General features: G+C 32.5%; 1 protein-coding gene across 5 annotated transcripts in view; it reads left to right on the top strand.

Annotated features, from left to right (window-relative positions):
- The window catches only part of LOC141460039 (extracellular serine/threonine protein CG31145), a 284,669-nt gene that overhangs the window by 68,000 nt on the left and 194,785 nt on the right, over window positions 1-21,884 (top strand). Inside the window, exon 1 of one of the 5 annotated variants that reach the window (XM_074139652.1) lies at window positions 20,205-20,357. The exons of the other annotated variants lie outside the window; for them this stretch is intronic. Coding sequence (XP_073995753.1) covers window positions 20,299-20,357 — 59 coding nt within the window. The 5' untranslated portion in view covers window positions 20,205-20,298. Of the gene's footprint in view, window positions 1-20,204; window positions 20,358-21,884 lie in introns of those variants that run through there. 5 annotated transcript variants of the gene reach the window in all.

Genomic DNA, 21,884 nt, shown 5'->3' on the forward strand with positions numbered 1-21,884 from the left:
AAATCCCTATTTCTCTGGTGTAGCACAAATCCGCACCGGCTAAGGGCATCATTTTACTTCTTTTTTTTGGAACCATAGAGAACTCTATAAAATGATTAATCATCAACAAGTAGCTCTCTAAAATGCGGATCCTAAAAACTGGTAACAGACGTACGTACATTCAATAGAAACTGCTGCACATAAATGTGGCCCATTCAAGTTCTGAAACTTCTCTTTCAATGGGTTCCACTGTTTACCAACCATAAGAACGCTTCATTCAACTAAAATTCTATAGATTTCATTCTTATTTGACGTACTACACGAAGAAGCCGCCCGCAGTGGCGAATAAAATTTTTTGTAAATTGCTTAAAAGACTCGATTTTAGAATCAATGGAATAATCGAGTTCATTTGAAGGTTTACCATTCGTCATACTGTTTTTATTATTTCTGGCTGGTCTCAAATTTTCATTGAAAAAGGAAGTACCTCGAAAAAAGGAAATGCTTGAATATTAACTCTTCAATATTAAAATAATGTCAGAATGATACCTCAAAAATGAAGAAGAAGAATGTTATCTTTAAAAGAAGGAAGTCTTTTAAAATAAATATGAAAGTTAACGTTTAATTATTTTAATTACGCCGCAATAAAAAAAGAATAATCAAATCTTCGTATATTATTTGTTTATTGTGAGAAATTTTGTATTTTATAAGTTTTTTTTCTTTATTGTTTAGTTTAACTAAGAGATAGCCATTTAGTGTGAATGGGGAAACAAGCGATGCCATCTAGAGAGAAAATATAATTTTATCTGTGAAGGATGTACAGCTGTACGTACAACAGTCACACTTCTGTGATCACCAATGATGACAGTATATCAGCTCGCGATGAGTTCATTAATTAAGTGAGCTTAAGTTTTGTCTACCGACCATCAAATTTAGAGTTTATAAAGATAATATTAGTTTTTTTAAAAAAAAAGATTTACTACAAAGTTGTGAATGTGTTAAAAAATTGGTCAAATTTAACCTAAAAACAAAAAATTTGCAGGAAGTTTAAATTTAATCAGTCCACCGGAAATACCACTTTATTAAATCATTTTATTGTTTTCCAGCTTTTTGAAAATGCTTCCGTCTGTTTCCATTATAAACTTGTTGCGCTCGTACATCCTGTGCTCTGTAATTATTATTTGAAACATTTTTTTTACAAGAAAAGTTCAAAAAGGGAAGTGGTTAGGCTTTCCACTAAGTGCAATTTTATTCAAAAAATTACCGGAAGAGAAATCAAGTTAGGAATCAATTGGAACTGAATTTGTAAAACAAAATTTACTATTTTGCAACGTATGCATCTACATCTTCAGAGAAAACCTTCTTATGGAAGGGTGAATTTAAATTTTACTGTCTAAGGTTTCATTTTGATAAACAGTAAGTTCCACAACCAAAATGATCCTCGCCGATCTCACTCGATAAATTCTGCCCGTATAGTGTGTGGACATTCTTGCTCCGAGTGCCACTACAAAGTGTTTTGACAAACTGTAAGTACAATTTGTCAGTCAGTGTCTCCCCACGCTCGGCAGAGATCATGTTTTAGAGTGTGGTGGTACATGGAAGGCATTGTTCATTGGGCTAGACACCTAAGTATTCTGGACAATTATTACTGCTCTGGTATTGCTGTGCAACTCCGCCTACTGGGGTAACGGTAACGCCCCTCGTACATGATAATGCCTGTCAATATTGGGCAAACATGGCTAGTTAGCTAGTTCAGGACATGCATCAGGAGATTCTTCCCCATCTGTACTATATGAACCCTAGATGTCGCCCTTTTCTGATTATTGCTCTTATCGCTTCTATATATATTTAACTGTACTTCAGGACTTTCAATTCTTCAGATGGCCCACAATAATTCCCTTGGTTAGTACTTCACAGTAAACCTTCAAGTTTTCCCGAGGTAGGAAATCAAGATCTTCCAAATTGTAAACAAAGACCAAAAGTAATAATTTTTTAAAGGGATTTTGTTTAGTCAAAATCCCTCCGATTTATTTAAATTTAGTTTTCTCATAGTGAATACCAAATTCTCGTATGAAACTTTTCCTTAAGAATTTATTTTAAAAAGTCCAAGAAAAAAGGAAACTTTGTTATTTCTCTCTAAAATGCCGCCATTTCGTCAACTGTTAGAGTGAAGCGGCTTGACGAGAAAATTAGTAATTTTCTCGGCGGATGGTCAGCCAGCGCAGCTGGTTAGGCACCCATTTAGTGAAAATTCTACCAGCTCTGTTTTTCCCACCATATGTGCATTAAATCGTTTTTACCAACATAACTATCGTACCTACATTGTATTGACGGATTGTATAGTATATTTCAAATTTCAAAGTAAATTAAAAATAGAAGCTTTTAATAAAATGATGAAATGTTTTATTGTTGCATTGTTAATTTAAATTTGAGGAATTATTAATTATTTTTGCCTGCTCATCTGTCTGTTCTTATTTTTCAATTAACATCAGCTGGATTTTAATTAATCTTCTTAATGCTATACTGATCGTACAAATTAAAACTAATCATTTCCGGTTCATAAAATAGTAAAAGCTGTGCATTTAATAATTATAAATAATTAAGCCAATTTGAGGTTATTGATCCCATAGGAGAGATGGTAATGGCCAGGAATATCCAATAAAATATCAAATTTGGTTTCATAGTTTTGTTCCCTCTTCCTGTGCTTTTTCCTCGCCATACGTTCGGGAATGTTCTCTTTATTTACATAGAACTGGAAGCTGGAATAATGTTATTTAATTTAATTAACACAAACAACATAAATCTGCGCCGCCATTGTTCTTCTCTCCGTTTTTCCCATAGTTATTTTCTTGTCCGACAGGATAAAACAAAAGTAACAAAGTTAATCCCATTTTTATACAAGGTATTATTATTTTTTAATGCTTCAATCTTTTTTATTTTTTTTTTTGTTCTTTCATTTACTATCGGCAGCCGGAAGTATTGTAATCGTGTACAATTTCTATTAGAAAATTTGGTCTCTTGAGGGTGTCTCGTTTATGAATATTTAAGTTCAGGAAAATTTTGATTTAGATCTGATCGAAAGTGTGCATTTCCCGACGGATTCTTGAACTGAAAATTCTTTTTAGAAGCAGTCCTGGAGAGAAGTGTGGTAGACTTCCCTCTTATGTACCTGTCCACATCATTGTACGGCTTAACCACTATTAGTATTAGTAAAACTGTTTCGAGATTTAAGAAAATAGTTTTGACCGAAAAATAGTATCTTTTAAATGATTTCCTTTGCAGTTTCGAGGACCAACTGCAGACCGGATTACTCCTTTTTGGTTTTGTTAGTTAATTATTGTACTAAAATTCTGTGTTTCCTGTTTCGTATAATTACGACTAAGAGGGTTTTAGATTGAGGAGGTCGTGTGAGTGTTACACATCTAATTCTCTCTCTGTCTCTCTCTAACCCGCCCCCTCACTGCTTGTGTAAGCTTAATAAATGCATTGTCCTGTCTGTAGATAAATTGAACATCATGAGAGTATGCATTACTTAACGTTTGTTTAACAAAGGAAGTGGGTAATTAACTGTTAGTCGAATAAAATAAATATAAACAATTTAAGGTACCACCGGGGGGTTATGGGGCGTTACAATTGGCTACTAGTTTTAGCCTCTTCATTAACTTTATGTATTTATTATTTTATGTATTTATGTATTTATTCCCCCCCCCTCGGAACACTTATCTGTTTGTCGCATGAGCAATTAATATTTTATCGATTAATAAATTGGCTGGCCTCCCTTTACTTCCCTAATATTGTTACCACATCGATTATTAAAGTTGTGTTTTAGCGTTTTACCAGGATAGATTTGGTTATCTATTTTTTTTTTTTTTTACATAACCAAAGAACATAATCGTCTTTTCTGGTGTGAGTTTATTAGTTTTGGTTACATGGAGTTTGCGGCAATTGATTTAAGCGGTTAACAGTAGCTCTAACCAAATCTTTAGTTGACATCATTTTGTGGTCATTAAACTTGTTTTGTAAAGTAATTGAAAGTTTTATTAAAAGGGCAAAATTCCAATTTATTTTCCAATATATTTTGTACATATGTTTGTACGTATGTATTTTAATGGGCTTCCTTTGTAATTGAATTTTTAATGGATTTTGATTGTAATTTAAAATTTAGATGCAATAGCCATATTGAAGCTGTTTTATATTTAAAAACATATCTTTTTATAATTTTAACCCCGTCTAATAATAATCCTTCGCCCGATTTACGCTCATACTACAGACCCAAGATGAAGGTATGATTTAAACGTGAACCCGAACGAACTAATTTTGTTTCGTAAATAGTATTACAGTCAGCAGATTTATCTGTACAAGTTTTTGGGTGTCTTTAATCATGTTTTGTCATCATAGAGTCCGTCTGACACTACTACTTCCGTTTCAAACGTCTTTAGTTTCCGGTTGAGTGTGCATGACTGGGGTAGAATTTGAAAATGGCTGGTATTGGCTTCTCCCAATGATTGTTTTTACATGGTTCATGACTATCCAATCATAAAACCAGGACTGGCAGGACCTGAACGTTTAATCTGCGGGAAGGAATAGATGGCCTTATGCTAAGTCCTAAGTGATTAGTGATCACGATAAGATGACTTTTTTTCCCCAAAAAAATTGCTTATGTGTTTCTGTCTATGTCTAACTGTTTGTATGTGAGTAACCACAGTCTACTCAAAAACGAGAAAACGTAGAAAGTTGAGCTTTAATATTTTGCTCAGGTGACAAACAGGGGAAGTGACGTTACTCAGGAATTAAATATTAGTCAAATGTTCGGAATTTGAATAAATTTTTGCGAGCTAAAACTTGGAGATTAGCAGTGAGAGAATTTGTCTATTTAAAAAATTTTCTGCAAAAATGTTCAAAAATGCAATCATTTTTTTTTACCGAAATTCCACATATAGCAGGAGTATTTACTTGGTCAGAGAAGGCGTTCTCTTGGTCAGTAAGACATTGCATTAAGTTCAAGCCAAAGAGAAGGTTAGCTTAATAAGGCACGCCTCGCCGAACCGCAAGCAACTACCTTGACATACTCCAATCGTATTGTTTTACTTTCTATGTATTCCATTCTTCCAACTATTACAGACGTACAAAACCGTTACAGTCACAATTTTATTTATTTATATGTATTTCCAGGTCAAAGGTCGCTTTAATTAAATCAAAATATACTGTATAGCATGTTGCAGCACTTTATTCTGTTTATTTCTCTTACAGTACAGGAGAATCTCTTATGGTACATTTAAATCTCATTATGATGCTGTTTCATTAGACTGCTGGCCACGGACAGCACTGTTATTGGGTAAGGCCGTTAATAGAATAGGTGATATGTCAAGGCAGCTTTTCCAGTCTACACACCTGGACTAACACCTGGCGGACTTCAGATTTGCTAAGATTCAACGAGAACGTCCGAAGGGTCTTCCTTAGCCTTATGACGGTCAGGGTAACATCTCCATCTATTCCTGTACTTCTTTAGAATCCACTGATCTTCATTAGTGGCCAGCCTCACATAGTAGTAGGTTTCATAGTACGTAGGATGCAGGAGACGACACAAAATAATAAATAGCGTTTCCAGCTTTATAAGATATTAGAGGACAGAATGGAGGTCAAATTTGGGCACACTATAATTTAAATTCTACGGAAGCACTTCCAAGAAACAATATGTGAACTTAGTTTTCTTCTATTTGGATAAATAATAGATAGTTAGAAATTGTCGTTCAAGTTTAATCAACATTAGGCTAATTTTGGTTCTTTCCTTTAATTAAATTTGAGCAAACAAAAGCAGAAGAATGTGCTGCATAATTCATTGAGCAAATTTTGGGCATACTTATTTGCTTTAAAGTGGGCTTTAATGTACAAATGTACAAACTGTAAACACTTGTACACAGCAATAGAGAAGTGTTTACTTATTTTATTTGGTACGAAAAACTTGATTGTGGTTACTCACACGACCTTCTCAGGCTATAAGTCTCAAGGCCAACTCTAGTTCTAGTTGGCTTCATTATAAAAGTGTTTTTGAGAGAAGCGTGATGTGCCAGTTTAAAATCAGAGTTCATAAAAAGAATTTCAACAAAAGCGAGGTCTTTATCTGGTTAGACGGTTTAAGGAAGCGAAAAAGAAATTTGGTTCAAGAAATTCACTCTTCAGATTTTGTCATTTTCTTCAAAATCGATCTCATTGAATCTTCAATAATATTACTTGATCGATGGATCGATGAGCAGTGATCTCTAGGCAGTTCCGGGTCACATTAACAACCACAAATATAATCCTGGCAGAAGTTCCTGGCTTGTTTGTGCATGAAAGGGTTAAAAGGGCTTGTTCTAAAACAGGGAAGAAGTTCAACACCCCCCTCCTGATGGATTGCGAAGATATTCTTCAAAGAATTAGAATTAGAATCCTTGGTAGTTGCTGGAAGAAGACATATCCTCCCAAATTTTGAACTTTCTCAAAGATCTTGACTCAGTAGCAGTGCTTTAGCGGAAATAGTAGAAAGTGGCAAAAATCGAATCTTTCTCTGGAATGATATCGATATCATTTCTGATATCGATTTTTAAAAAAAACCTATTTCATTGTTTCCTGATGTCATCAGACAAAATATAAAATTTGAACACGCTGTGAATTCTCATTTTTTAACAAATAAACAGACAGACAAACAAATGTGTAAAAACTACTTTTTCGCGATCATTCATCGCAAAAAAGCGCATTTCCGGTCAAAGTTCAATATTGCAAATTTGACGAAATCCCATAAAAGTAAATATTTCACTTGACAGGTTGTTTAAAACGATTCCTTATCATTTGAAATCGCCTCTTAAATCATGTTTAAACTTGCTAGAGATATATATATATATATTCATTTGAATATTATAACACGGGAGTTAGAATTCTTGTAGTTGGTTGAAAGTGTCATCACCATGAATTATCATACAATGAACACATAGGAAATTACACGACACTTTAGAGGTAGCCTCTCCGTCCATACCCTAACTGGTGATCCTACCTCTCTTCACGTACAGATCTACTTACACCTGAACACACTAGTGCCATCTGGGGACCAGCGCTAACAAAACATACACCCTTTTACATAAATATAACCACCTCTAAAACAGTCTACCTCCATAACAGTGCTCGCTATTCTCGTTCACATCCCACTAGGGGGAGTTACACGCGTGGGGGGAAGAAAAACAATTACTGTTACAATTTTACATCGTTTTAAACCCAATTTATTTTTTGTATTGGTTAATTGTAGACGTATGAAGTAAGATGTTATATGATGTGATGATTTTAAATCATAAATTATTTATTATCTTTCGCATACTCCAATAAGATTAAAGAGAAAAGTCGTCATCTTGATGGATTATACGCAATTCCGTTTACACAAGAAAAAAGACAACTCTCTATTAGTTCTTGAATTTATGCGCAAAAAAAGTGGCAGAAAAAACACAAAATTCATTCAGTGAAACGATTCTCTTAATGAACCATCAGATTAGCAATATAAAGGTAATGAGACCGCACATTATACTTAAATGACACTGTATAGGATAGCTTAGCTTCAGAAGTGCCTGGAAAAAATCGTTAAAAACGTCCAAAAGACTGAGGAAAAAAAAATTGGTTCAGTAGAGTAGTGCTTTCTGTTGGCTTGGTTTAATAAGCCTAAAGCTTATTTCCGGTGTGGCACCGAGTCGAAAGATGTCTACAATTTCGGTACTTCCCCCTCCCATCTGTTTTTGAAACTTCTAAATTTGGGTACTTCTTGGCGAGGGTGGTGATTTAGACTTTGCTCTAAACAGCGATTTCACTGAATGTGATTGCACTTATCACCTATTAAATATGTTACAAACATTCCAAACTTTTTTGTGGAAACAGGCTGACCGGAAGTGCGCCGTTTCACTGAAAGTTTGCGGTCAGAATAATTCAAAAAAACTTCAAATTTTTAGTTTTGTAATTAACTACTTTTTGAGTACGAATTGTAAGTTTCAAGAAAATTGAACTACGTAAACAACGGAATGAGAAGTCGTCTGAGGCTCCTCACGAGGTTTTCCTGTTTTGAGTGCATAATTAAATTGTTAGCATATTTCAAGTATCAAAGAGAGGTATGAATTTTGTATAATAACCTAATGAGATTTCAATAATTCAATATAGCTTACTGAATACCCACCCTGGTCATATGATATTTATGACGATTTCAATGATATCTGGAACACACTAATTACGTAATTGAAATCAAGATACAGCTTATTGATAAAATTAATTAATTACATCTTTAATTATAAATTTTCCAATATTTTGGAGCGGAGGTGGCTTTCATTTATTTAATTTAATATTTAACAAAATGTAAATGTTTTCCAATCAGTTATAATTAAATAAATACTAATTTAACTGAAAATAACTGGATGTAAATGAATCATGGACTTTTACGGTCAAAAAGAAATAACCTCTAAAGATGAATGGACAGGAAGAAATCAACAAGTCATGTTCACCAAGAAATGCATTCAAGATTAAATTTTTCAACGGTAATAATAATAAAAAAACATGGCCCCCCACACATAGAATATACTTTTCTCGCGCAGTATACCTCCGTTTGACATTTAGAAAGAAATTTCAAAGAGCCTCCTATAAGCTCTGTGGCTGGGATTGAGGCTATTCTCTAACTCTCTCGAAAAAAGGTAGCCATTCTCAAAAAAAACGGGGAAGATGTTTTGAGCAAAAAAAAAAAAAGATATGGTGCTAAGGGAATGAGGATGCTACTCGCTCCTCTCTCTTTCCAGCAAACTCCTAGATGACATGCGATCCATGCCAAAGGATGGATGATGGCATTGGGGAGACTAAGTGGAAAACGGAGGTACTGATGGCTGATTGCTTACTATTATATGTATTAGTAAGAATTGAATGCTGTATTATTGCCGGCAATTGATTTAAGTTTAGGATGGGTAACACTATTTCGTAAAGTTAGATAGTCTTTACTTCGTGAAGAACTAATAAGGTTCTTTCACTGTCGAATACTGAACATCTTTTTTTGGAAACTGACCCATTAATCCAAAAAGAAGAAAGATTGCCAGCTTCAGTCATAATTTTATGCCAATCTGTCGTCCTAGAGACTAAGTCATCTTCAGGGTTTATGTTTATTAACAATTGTTTCTTTTTTCACATTGTTAACATCAGAGGTTGGTATGTCTTCTGTCCTGTACTGTTGTTTAGGTTCTCTAAACAGTACATCAATTTCATTGAAGCTTTTCATTTATTCAATAAATTTCCCAAATTTCCATTTTCTGAGAATCCTTTGTGCGCTACAGACGTGTCTTGTGCTTAATTCTGGGCTTGCCCAATTACAACAGCTACTCGAAGACAAACGACGAGGAGAGAGGGAGAGAGATGGGACCTGGTGGGTTGAACGGGCGTAGAGAAAACTCTGCTACACTTTATGCGAGAAAGTCTGAACTTAATTCAACCTTGAACTTTATTTCTATAATAAAGCTTAATCTCGCCAGCTTTAATGCTAATTAGTGAACTTATTAATTAATTAAATTAAGGGTCAGCTGGGTTTTTGAGAACTCCATTTTTAGGATTCAAGTAAGTTTGTTTATTCTGAAAAGTTATTAAGCATTCGGAAAATCCTATAAAGCGGTGCATTCAGGAAGTATTGATGCCACAGAAAAGTTGATATAAATTTAAATAAAGCTGATGTGAACTCGAATTCCCAAATAAATAAATGGAAGGTACTAGCTCAGAGGGTAGCGAATACTGGATTGCAAAAAAACGGAGATCCCCGGGTTCGAATCTAGCTACAGGCCCTTAGATTTTCTCTTCCTATAAGCTTTCTTACAGCTCACTGCCCGGTGAAAGACGAGAGAACACTGTCCGAAAGCTGAAAAAAAAAGCTCCGAGCGCCAATAACCTTTAACCTTAGATGTTCACACGCCTTAAATTTAAAAAAATAAATACATAAATAACCAAAATCATATTAACGAATAATTTATTTAAATTATTTATCATCTTTTTGTAAAATATCTGTTTATAAATAAAAATAATTTTGTAATGCAGTTTTAACTTTAAAATTTTGCTTGCGTCCATCATTAATTTAGAAAGGTACCAAAGCAAGAAAGACATTTCTTATTCATTCTCGTTAAAATTCGGATCAATTCCTCATTATAATCGGTTGAAGATTATGTCAGCTGTCACCACTTGACGCAGCAGAACTCTGCGATGTACATTAAGCTTGTAATATTTTTATTTTTAGTATTCTCTTAGACAGGAATATGCCAATAGTGGATATACCAATAAGTAGGTACGTCTTCAGTTTTTAAATTTATAGTAACACCGGAAGTCCCCATCGTAATCAACGAAAGGAGTGATAATATTGTTTACATCAAAATAGTATGAATGAATATGATCCATACGTACTTGAGCAAAGCATGACCGCGTACCGGATACAAGAGTACAAGAGTACCGGTGAAGGTAGGTTCACCTTGTATGCGCACGCATCGTGACATTGAACTTGTTGCACGAACTTGCAATAATTAAAGAAAAAGAAAAAATGCTTACTAAAACTCGCTTCATCTCCATCTCAAACCCTGAGACAGTCTCAGTTTCCTTCCTTTAACATAGTACATTTTTGGTTGGTTGGTATGCATGTAGGTAGTACAGTAACTCAAGAAGAAATCGTCTTATTTCCAAATAAAAGAAGTTTCCACACATTTCCCATATTTTCTCTTGTAGAGAAGTAATGTGAGGTTGGGCTCTGTTTGTAGGACGTTATTCATTTTTATGGTGCACGTTATTCTTTCTAAATATGTTTTTTCATATTTATTTCATTTGTCAATTATATTTGAAATTATTCAAGAGTTTAAAAAATTGCCCTGTAAATGCCGAGAAGTGGCAAAAAAGAAAAACGATCTACAACTCCTCGTAGTGTCTCCGAAGAACTGCTCCTAGAAGCAGGCCAACAGACGACTTTTCCTACAGCCTGGATTCAGGTCATTCTCAATCTCACACCCCCTGTCTTCCGGTACGGTGGACAAAAGGAGTTATCCATAGAATATCTGTGGAAGATATTAAGAAGAAATGAAGAAGGAAGCAATCATTGCTAGGGAACAAGATATCCCCTTTTAGCATCTTCAACAACCCAATCCAAGGCATTAAGCGAGCCCAGAGAAAATTAGCCCAGGAGTTGTCCAGGTTGAAAATACAACCTCCGAGGCGCCCCATCGCAGAAAGTAGCCTTTTCCACTTCGGACTTAGTTTGTCATTCCTATTGGTTCTTAGTTTAATATAATAATGGGAGGTTTTGCCTATTACCGCCTCAGTGACATTTGTGATGCCTCTCCTAAAATTTATGTTGCAATTTGTAATTTAACTGAACATCATACATGAAGATTTGTTTATTTATTTATTTTTCTCGAATAATCTACAAAAAAACAAAGAAACAACACGAACATATTTTGAAGGAGATATTTAGAATTCATTAAATGCTTAAAAGAGCCCCCTGTGTTAAATTTCAGTTAGGTCAATAGTTCTTTCGTATCACCACCAAAAGAAGTAGAAGCCATAGGGTCATAGCTGATAAGAGATAGATAACAAATTGGATAAGTTATACAGTGAGCCCTGAAACTCTAAAAACTTTAAAACGTTTTCCATGTTTATTTAAATAATCTTGTAATTTGTGGCCCTGCAGTTGTTAAACAAAATTCAAAATTCCAACGTCCATTAATTACCGAAAGGTGAGGATAAAGTAATGGTGGACTAACGATACAAAATAAAATAATTATCTTTTTAATTCTTTCAATTTTATTTTTTAATTTAGCCAGTTAATTTATTAATTGTTACATATTAAATATTCTGTTAGACAAAAAATAATAAACTAGAAGGAACCTCTGTTCTGGTTATCAACTGAAGAATTTATAAAAACGTACTGTAGAATGCGCTACGTGATAGGGTCTATTACTAAAGCTGAACCAAAAACTCGGTAGCTATTTTGCCATTAATCACGAATAAAAAATAAAAAATCTTTTTAACGAATCATGGCAATACATGTAGATAAGAAAACAGTTTGCCATTTACTTATAAAATTTCCTTCAAACACAGAATCTGTACGAAAAAATTAGCGTAAAATATAACACTTTTTTTTTTTTCACAGTGTAATGGCATTTTCGTTCTACTAATTCTCTTCAAATTTGGAAGCTTATTTTCGTATTTAATTCCTGTTAAAATTAGACAGGTGATGAAGCCGTACATTTTACTTGAATGACATTTTAGAACAATGGTATTGAATTGTGGGAAATCTATAATTTATTATTCAGAAAAATTTGAAATCCATTTCTAGAGTTAGCATCAGATATATGTTGGAAAGGTCTTACAGAAGTCCAAGAATTAATCGATGTTAACCTAATGATCCCACGTTAAGATTGAAGCATTCAGAGATGTATCTGAATTCTTATTTAGATAGTCATTGTGAGAAAGAAAAATATATATGTATATAGCGTTCATAGCGATTACAGCGTTAAAAGCGATTATCATTTTATTGCAGTTTTCCACATCGTATTTATGTGAACTGTGATTTTTTTTTTCCATCTTCGTAAATATTAAAACAAAAAAGAGAGAAAAGATTAAAGGTCGTTTGAAATGAGATGAGAGTATCTCTCTCTAAAACATGTCCTGATATCAAAGAAAATATGTCAACTCTATTAGACACAACATATTACACATTCAGTTCACATTTTTTTAACAAGCCAGCTTTTATAATAACTTTTGTTTTATATTTAGGGTTTTTTTTAAAAATATTTCTCATTCTTCATATCTTTAATAATTTGTAAAAGGTAAATAATAATAATAATAAAAGTTTATAGAAAATTGTTGGGGCAAATTTCGAGAAAAAATCTCAGAAAATTCAAAAACAAAATTAACTCAGCAAAGAGGTACTTCCGGTTGGAAGTAAAATTATAATAATCCAGCTACTTAATGAATTTCCCCGTCTGATCTCCTAAATCTATTATTCTAAGAGAATTTCAATTTATTTGGAATCGCCTAGCCCTTCCTTCCTGCGGTTTTCGTGTAAACGGAAGGAAATTAACAACGCTTGATTTTACGGAAAAAAAAAACATAGACGCCATTTTCGCAAAATCACTACAAAAAGAAAGAAAAGAAACTCCACGATCAGGAAATTTGTAACGGTCTATTGAATAAGTTGATTATATATATATATATATATATATATATATATTGTGGTCTGATTGGCGATAATAACGGGACAGGTATCCTGTTATGAACTTCAGGGGGTCTAACTCGCCCACATCAGCTGCCACATCGAGTACCCACATGAGTCTAATGTCAGATAGGACATCCAATACTGTTGGCGATGAATCAAAGAATCTTATAAATCTAAAAGCTGCGTGTGTTTTTCACGCAATGAGAATTTTTTTTTTTTTTTATAAATAAAAGTAAAAATCTGATATGAAAAACACTCTCACGATTTTCTCTTACCGCTGTTTAAGTTACCACAAATAGTTTCCAAAAATCACAAGGTGTATTTAAGGAGATCGTTACAGAACTTTGTTTAATAGGAGGAGAGATAATATTTTATGGGACAAACTAAATTCAGTTTACCTGTTTTCATACACAGAATAATAAATAATAATGTCTTTTAAATAAAAAATATGCAGAATCGGTTTATTAAAATTTACACACAAAAAGGATGTATTTATGTGTAAATGATATGTATATGAGATATATATTCCACTTTAAACAAAAAAAGGCAAAGAGAATATAAAATATACATATAACATAAGTAGTATTAACATAATTGGATATTCTTGAAAATATGTTTACGTGTGTGAATATATTTTGTTTATATAATCGAATAAAAATAAATAAAGATAAAAAAAGAAACACCGCTTTCTTAGTGAAAAAATACCTTTAGTAAAAATAAAGTACAAAAATAAATTGGATAGAAATGGTATAAATTTTTTGGTGTGTTACCAGAATGTATAATATGATGGTGTATCCTTGATCTGGAGTGGAGAAAAATACTTTACCCAGGAAAGGAGAGAAGATCAACGTGAAAGAGAAAAATAATGAAAGAAAGACAACAGAAAGTGCAGAGTTGGAAAATGTTCTTTTCATAAAACGGAACGTAGATGATTTTTTCCGTCTTGTTTTTCTTAATTGATTTAAGACTGAGAAATGTTTAGCCTCAGAATTGTCATAAAATGGTAGTTATGCGACAGAAAAAGATTAAAACAAAAGTTAAGTAGTTTTAATCACTCAGCTTACAGAAATCAGCATCAGTCATGGCTTTCGAGAAAAATCTTTTGAAAAGAGTAACACAGAATCCTTCAAAGAATTTGCTTTTCTAGCTTATTTACCAGTAATAAGTTCCAAAAGGAAGAGGCACAGATAGGGAAGGATGTGTGGCGATCTGCTATCCTTAGGAATGGATTGTAAAGGTCGGAAGGACGAGAGCTGGTATGACGCGACTGCACACAGGATTCGAATTTGGAGAAATTGAAAGATGTACAAAAAAGGAGCCTCTAAGGAAAGATTAGCGACAGGTTTCTAGATAAAATAGATAAGAAAAGTGAGTGAAAGTACAAATGAAAAGTAATTTCTCTTATGGAGGATGTAATTTACAAATTCAAGATGTAAGTTTAGTGATAAAGATTTCTGAATGGATATAAAGCACCACTTAAACTCTTAATACTAGTTAAACTCAATATTCTAGCTGAACCTACATCAACTGGAGTCTATTTGGAAACATTGATACAATAGATCGTTTAGAATACATTGGAATTGCCACAAAAAAACCTATGTTTTCAACACATTCAAGAAATCAGCTGTTTATGTGATTGGACCTACGTAGTTACTAAAAAAATAAATAACCTTAAAATATTCTGAAAAGTTGGTCTATCTAATACTTGGCTGTAAGCTGAACTAGGTTGGCATAATAAAGTAATGATAGTTTTAGATGCTATTTTACTCCTTAACCTAACTAAAATGAACATTGAAAAATCAGAACTCTGGAAAAACAGAACGTATAACCCACATTTCTAAATATCTGGAATTTCTCTAGTTGAACCACAGTTATTATAATTTCCTTGGCAAATGTGTTATCTTTGTTATGCAAACTTCTTTCCTGTAAGCTCTAAAAAAATGTAAGCTGCCTTCCAAGTTTGGAGGCTGGTCGAATTGGTAATTTAGAAGAGACATCTGCATTTCCTGAAGAAATTAAGCTCAACAACATTCCAAAGAATAAGTTCTTAAGACAGATGTAGGGAGATAACACTCTCGAATGAAGGCTGGAATCTAATAATCATCAAAAATGACAGTAATGCCTTTAAAACAAAAATTGTGTTATGTAGAATAACCTATTGTAACCTATGTTGTTAAAGTAAAATACCTTAATCAAAATAATAGTAAAACTCATTTGCCCAAAACGACAACGGCGATCCAAAGCAAACAGTGGCAATAGAAGCTCGTTGAATCAGCATAGGACACCCCTGGATTTAAAGTGAGATAGACTAGTGGTATCAGTGATAATGAGATTAATTTTGCCGACGTCGCTATAGAAATACCACAGGTAGCAGCTTGCATACAAATTCATAAATTTCTTATTTTCCATTTTTTAAGCAAAACAGGGTAAATCAAGGTAATGTCAAAGATAATAAGAGGAAGTCATGATATATAGAAGGGCAGAAAACAGTCCGTTTGAGCCATGCATTCTGACCTTCGACAGTCAACGCCTGCCAAGACAAGTGCACCATGTATGGTGCCAGCATTTACTGTGGAACTGTATGTACTGTTGAAGGAGGCTCTGTCATAGATAATAATGGACATTCCAATGCACAACGTTAAGGTCAGCCCTGAAACAGTGAGTGCTGAGTTCGTATCATTGAGCAACGCGATGATAACATTACGGTATGTCAAAGGAATGTAAAAAGAAAGAGATAATGTGATATTAAAGTCATGTTGAAGGGGTTTTGAAACATCCTTGGAGTTTAAGTAAATAGTTATTAATTGTAAATAATAATGGTTATCACATAACTAGAAAATGAAGGGTTAAGCCAAAATTCTTTACCCTAAATATAACATTTTGATGCATTGAATTTTACTAAAATACAACCACAGTTTTTAATTTGAAAGTAGTATTTTATAGATGCAAACAATCCATGAGTTTATAAAAATTCAAAGTTATATTTATATCATAGAAAATAGTTATAAAACATGTTACTGGAGTGAGCTTTGTCCTGAGAAATTCAGAATATCCCTTTAATTAGATTATCCTATCCCCACAACATGTACAGAAAAATGAAATGGTGGGGAGTTCATATACCTTTTTTTTCCCTCTTAAGTCAACTACGCTTTAACCTTAAACCCTTTTAGTTCATTGAACAATGGTGGCATAGTTTTCACTAAGTAGGTTGTAATATGTAAATAGGTTAAGTCTATAAAGGTTTTTTCATTTTTTCAAGATTATTTATGCGTCTAAGAATGTGCTTATTATCATTAAGTGTTTAATGTGTTAAGAATTTTGTGAAAATATAAAAAAGAAAATTCAACAAATAACCAAATTCAACATACCACGTGCTCCTTGAAAGATTATGGCGTCATTTGCAACACTACTAAAATCTCCATTATGCACTGCATACACTAAACTCCGTACGGAAAACACCACAACGATATCTGTAATTTGTAAGTAGAAAATGTAAGTATGTTTTTGATAAAATGTGAGCCGAATTTTTTCATATGATTGAAGAAATTCATTTATGGAAAAGCTCGGAAGTTTTGCCTTGCCAAAAAATCAAGTTTAAGATATGTATTAACTTTTTAGGGTTAATCTTTACTTAATTGCTTTATTAATAAGTCATTTTACCATTTTTTTAATTTTATTTTCGCCATAGCTTTTCATAAATATATGTACAAAAAAAGAGATTGAGCAATCAATTTCATAATCAAGGCTTGCTTAAAATAATAATTAGAAATTAATTCAACTTAAGAGCTTATGAAGTTTTCAAGATATTAAACCAATAAAATTACCACTACTGGCATTGCTAAAAGCAATGTGTTGAGGAAAAAATGAAATTAATGGGCAGCAATATTCTAATTGCAAAAAAGGAATGGTTAGAATTCTCAATTAACAGGTAAATTCTAAACCTTATTACTTATTCTGATAAGTTATTTTTGATTTGCTTTGTTATGAAATACATGTCTCGGCACATGTTTCGCATTACCCATAGTTAGCGGTATGCGATTGAATTAAGTGTGGTAAGTTGGTAAGGTAAAAAGGTAAGATGTGGGGGCTTCAGGAATTGCTGCGAATGTGGTAAGTTATTTTTGGTTTGCCTTGTTATGAAATATGTATCTCAAATCAAGTTTTGCATTACCGTTAGCGGTATGCGATTGAATTAAGAGTGGTAAGTTGGTAAGATAAAAAGGTAAGATGTGGGGGCTCTAGGAATTGCTGCGAATGTGGTAAGTTATTTTTGGTTTGCCTTGTTATAAAATATATTTCTCAACTCAAGTTTCGCATTACCGTTAGCGGTATGCGATTGATTTAAAAGTGGTAAGTTGGTAAGGTAAAAAGGTAAGATGTGGGGGCTCTAGGAAGTGCTGCGAATGTGGTAAGTTATTTTTGGTTTGCTTTGTTATGAAATCTATCTCAAATCAACTTTTGCGTTATCCATACTTTGCAATTGAATTAAGAGTGGTAAGTTGGTAAGGTAAAAAGGTAAGATGTGGGGGCTTCAGGAATTGCTGCGAATGTGGTAAGTTATTTTTGGTTTGCCTTGTCATGAAATATGTATCTCAAATCAGGTTTTGCATTACCGTTAGCGGTATGCGATTGAATTAAGAGTGGTAAGTTGGTGAGGTAAAAAGGTAAGATGTGGGGGTTCTGGGAATTGCTGCGACTGTGGTAAGTTATTTTTGGTTTGCCTTGTTAAGAAATATGTATCTCAAATCAAGTTTTGCATTACCGTTAGCGGTATGCGATTGAATTAAGAGTGGTAAGTTGGTGAGGTAAAAAGGTAAGATGTGGGGGTTCTGGGAATTGCTGCGACTGTGGTAAGTTATTTTTGGTTTGCCTTGTTAAGAAATATGTATCTCAAATCAAGTTTTGCATTACCGTTAGCGGTATGCGATAGAATTAAGAGTGGTAAGTTGGTAAGGTAAAAAGGTAAGATGTGGGGGCTCTAGGAATTGCTGCGAATGTGGTAAGTTATTTTTGGTTTGCCTTGTTATGAAATATGTATCTCAAATCGTATGTATCTCAAATCGTATGTATCTCAAATCAGGTTTCGCATTACCGTTAGCGGTATGCGATTGAATTAAGAGTGGTAAGTTGGTAAGGTATAAAGGTAAGATGTGGGGGCTTCAGGAATTGCTGTAAATGTGGTAAGTTATTTTTGGTTTGCCTTGTTAAGAAATATGTATCTCAAATCAAGTCTTGCATTACCGTTAGCGGTATGCGATTGAATTAAGACTAGTAAGTTGGTAAGGTAAAAAGGTAAGATGTGGGGGCTTCAGGAATTGCTGCGAATGTGGTAAGTTATTTTTGGTTTGCCTTGTCATGAAATATGTATCTCAAATCAGGTTTTGCATTACCGTTAGCGGTATGCGATTGATTTAAGAGTGGTAAGTTGGTAAGGTAAAAAGGTAAGATATGGGGGCTCTAGGAATTGCTGCGAATGTGGTAAGTTATTTTTGGTTAGCTTTGTTATGAAATCTGTATCTCAAATCAACTTTTGCGTTATCCATACTTTGCAATTGAATTAAGAGTGGTAAGTTGGTAAGGTAAAAAGGTAAGATGTGGGGGCTCTAGGGATTGCTGCGAATGTGGTAAGTTATTTTTGGTTTGCCTTGTTATGAAATATGTATCTCAAATCAACTTTCGCATTACCGTTAGCGGTATGCGATTGATTTAAGAGTGGTAAGTTGGTAAGGTAAAAAGGTAAGATATGGGGGCTCTAGGAAGTGCTGCGAATGTGGTAAGTTATTTTTGGTTTGCTTTGTTATGAAATCTGTATCTCAAATCAACTTTTGCGTTATCCATACTTTGCAATTGAATTAAGAGTGGTAAGTTGGTAAGGTAAAAAGGTAAGATGTGGGAAATAAATAGGGTGTAGGGCCCTAGGGATTGCTGCGAATGTGGTAAGTTATTTTTTAGAACGAAATGTACTCTGTAGGAAATAAATATGGTGTATAAAAATATAAATAATGCAATAATAAATAATTATTAAATAATAAATATTTAATATTTATATTTAAATGTGGGGGTTACATAGTAACATGGAATCAAAATCACATCAATTTTGGACCACATCGCCGGCACCTACTCTTGACTTTTACCAAAAATTATAGTTGAAAACCATTTAAAAACATTTCTTGTCTCAAAACATGTACTATTAACCTAAATGCCGTGTGTTTCAAACAGGATTATTACTTTCGTGAGGTCACATCCATAACTCAGCCGTTCTACGCCGAATTTGGTTAATAAAGATGTATAATATATAAAAAAAAACTAAATTTCTATTTCAAAATGAACTAATCACTTAAATACTATTCATTTAAAACAAGGATAATTGCATGATTATGTAAATCCTTTAATAATTTAAGTTCCTTCTTAAACGATATTAATTCGCCATATTTGATCTTAAGTAATCCAATAGTTCTAATTTTTAAAGATTATTTTAAAACTTAAACAAATAAAAAAAGTCTTTACATTAAATATTTTCTATGAATTTAAAGTTCTTAATTCATTTTTTTAAAGTATACATACATTATTGTTTAAGTTATACATTATTTTGAATAATTCTTTAGTTGAAACTTACGGTTCTTGTGTGTCCATGGCAGCAGAATATAGACTGGTGCAGAACTGATCATGGAGGAAGTAGCTCCTGTATAAGGGTAGTAAAATATTTTATTTTTTTAATAAAAATTATTTGTTAAAATTTTTTATATAATAAATAATTACTAATTTATTTATTATAATTTTATATTTATTATAAAAACCAATTTTAAAAGATTAAAGAAATAGAAATAGAAAAGGTTGCTAATAATTTAAACTTTTTAAATAATAAAAACTTTAATATTTTTAATTTAATGAGTTGTTTAAATAATTTTTTTAATTAATCAATTTTATTAATTATTAATTTTTCTTCTTGATGCTAATGTGACGTCACTTGAACTAGATCTGAAGAGAAAAAAAAGGAGGGAGCGCCATATTTTAATCGTCCAGTGATTATGTGAAAACTGCTTAATTATTGATGGATTAGTTGATGGGAAATAGGTTTTTGTGCGTATAAAATGAGGATAGAAAAAATAAAAAATCTGGAATCTAAAAGATGCCGAAAACAAACTTATAGGTATGCAATTTCCATTTTTCAATTTGTTTTATTTATTTAATTTCAGTATGAATTGTTAAAAAATATTTTTTATAAATGATTTCTTATATAATAATTCATTAAATGCTGTTATAAAAACTCTTAATTAATTTAGAGCTAAAAGAATTTCATTGGAAACATTTACCAAAGCATTTTCAATGTGATCATTTATTAATTTCTTATTTTTAGCTAAGGTACCAAAAGTTAGTAGTCAAATTTGTTAAAATTAAAGTAATAAAGAAATTATTAATGTAGTGAGATTAATGGATCAGAAAATGGTTAATGACTTAGACTGTCCATAATTTATTGCACTTTTACACAGAAAATATGGAATTTGAAACCCATTAGTCTCTGAATTTTAGGTCATTAATTAATATTATATGAAATATTACATCCATTCACTAAATAGTTTTTCAAATTTACCTAAAAAGGTAGATGTTATTTCAAAAAACTATTACAATATTTCAGGCTAGTATTATTTTACTAGTACTATTCTTATAATTAATTCTTGCTTTTTCCTATGATAATTCTTATTTCATGTGAATGCATTAAATAAAACTGTCCGGTAGCACAGTTCTATAAGGGTTTATTATTTATATTAAGTGGTGAATTAGAAGAAACTGAAGACAAAAATTTCATTTTAAATTGCATAACATGATAACCATTTGTATGATATTTAAATTTTGTATTTTTATTTTAAAAACATTTATATAATAAGAAAAGAATCTTATGCTTGTTTCGCAATAATTGCTAATTTTTACTTCAAATGATAATTCTCAAGTTATAAATAGCAAATTCTTTGTTAGGTAATTTGTTACAGTTTTACAGTCTAATTTTACAAACTTTATTACTTACTAGGAGGTAATTTGAAATGATAAATTTAGCCGTTAGAATTTTATGATTTTTCTTTTTTTTGCTGTTTCAATCATGTCTAAATTTTTTTAATTTTAAATGTGTAATTACACACTTATTAATTTATTTTAAGATCTATGGCAGTTTTTAAATTTTATCTTCTCTAGATATTTCTTTGTCAAACTCTTTTTGCAAACTTCCGATTTGTAGCGCCACGACAGACAGAATGTGATGTTCGTATTCTTTCCTCCTGTTCGCAGTCTGCCCAGACAAGTCTTCAATTGGAGCTTAATCCTGAGAAGATACAGTTTTAGGCCTTCAAGTGGGTCTGCGTTTTACCTTAACCAATAATAATCTTTCTTTAAAAAACTTCTTTCTGCTACGTTTTCATGATACCGTCAAATGCAGGGGAAAGATAGAAGAAATTAGGGTACGAGAGAGGCAGCAACTACTCATTCTTGTTTTTATTTAATTTTTAAAAACCCGTTTCAGCAAGGATGTTGGCCTTCGTTGTATAAAGAAGGATAATAATCATATCAGTTTAACACTGTTAAAATAATCTGCTACTTCTTTCCCGCTATTTATTCTAATAATAGTCTTTACTTATTTTTTTCATTCTCATCAAGTATTTGGCATCAAAGTATTGGTGATTAGAAG

This window comes from Rhodnius prolixus, unplaced genomic scaffold (assembly GCF_049639745.1).
Source record: "Rhodnius prolixus isolate KJV_2025 unplaced genomic scaffold, Rpr scaffold_6, whole genome shotgun sequence".
NCBI classification, from domain to species: domain Eukaryota; kingdom Metazoa; phylum Arthropoda; class Insecta; order Hemiptera; family Reduviidae; genus Rhodnius; species Rhodnius prolixus.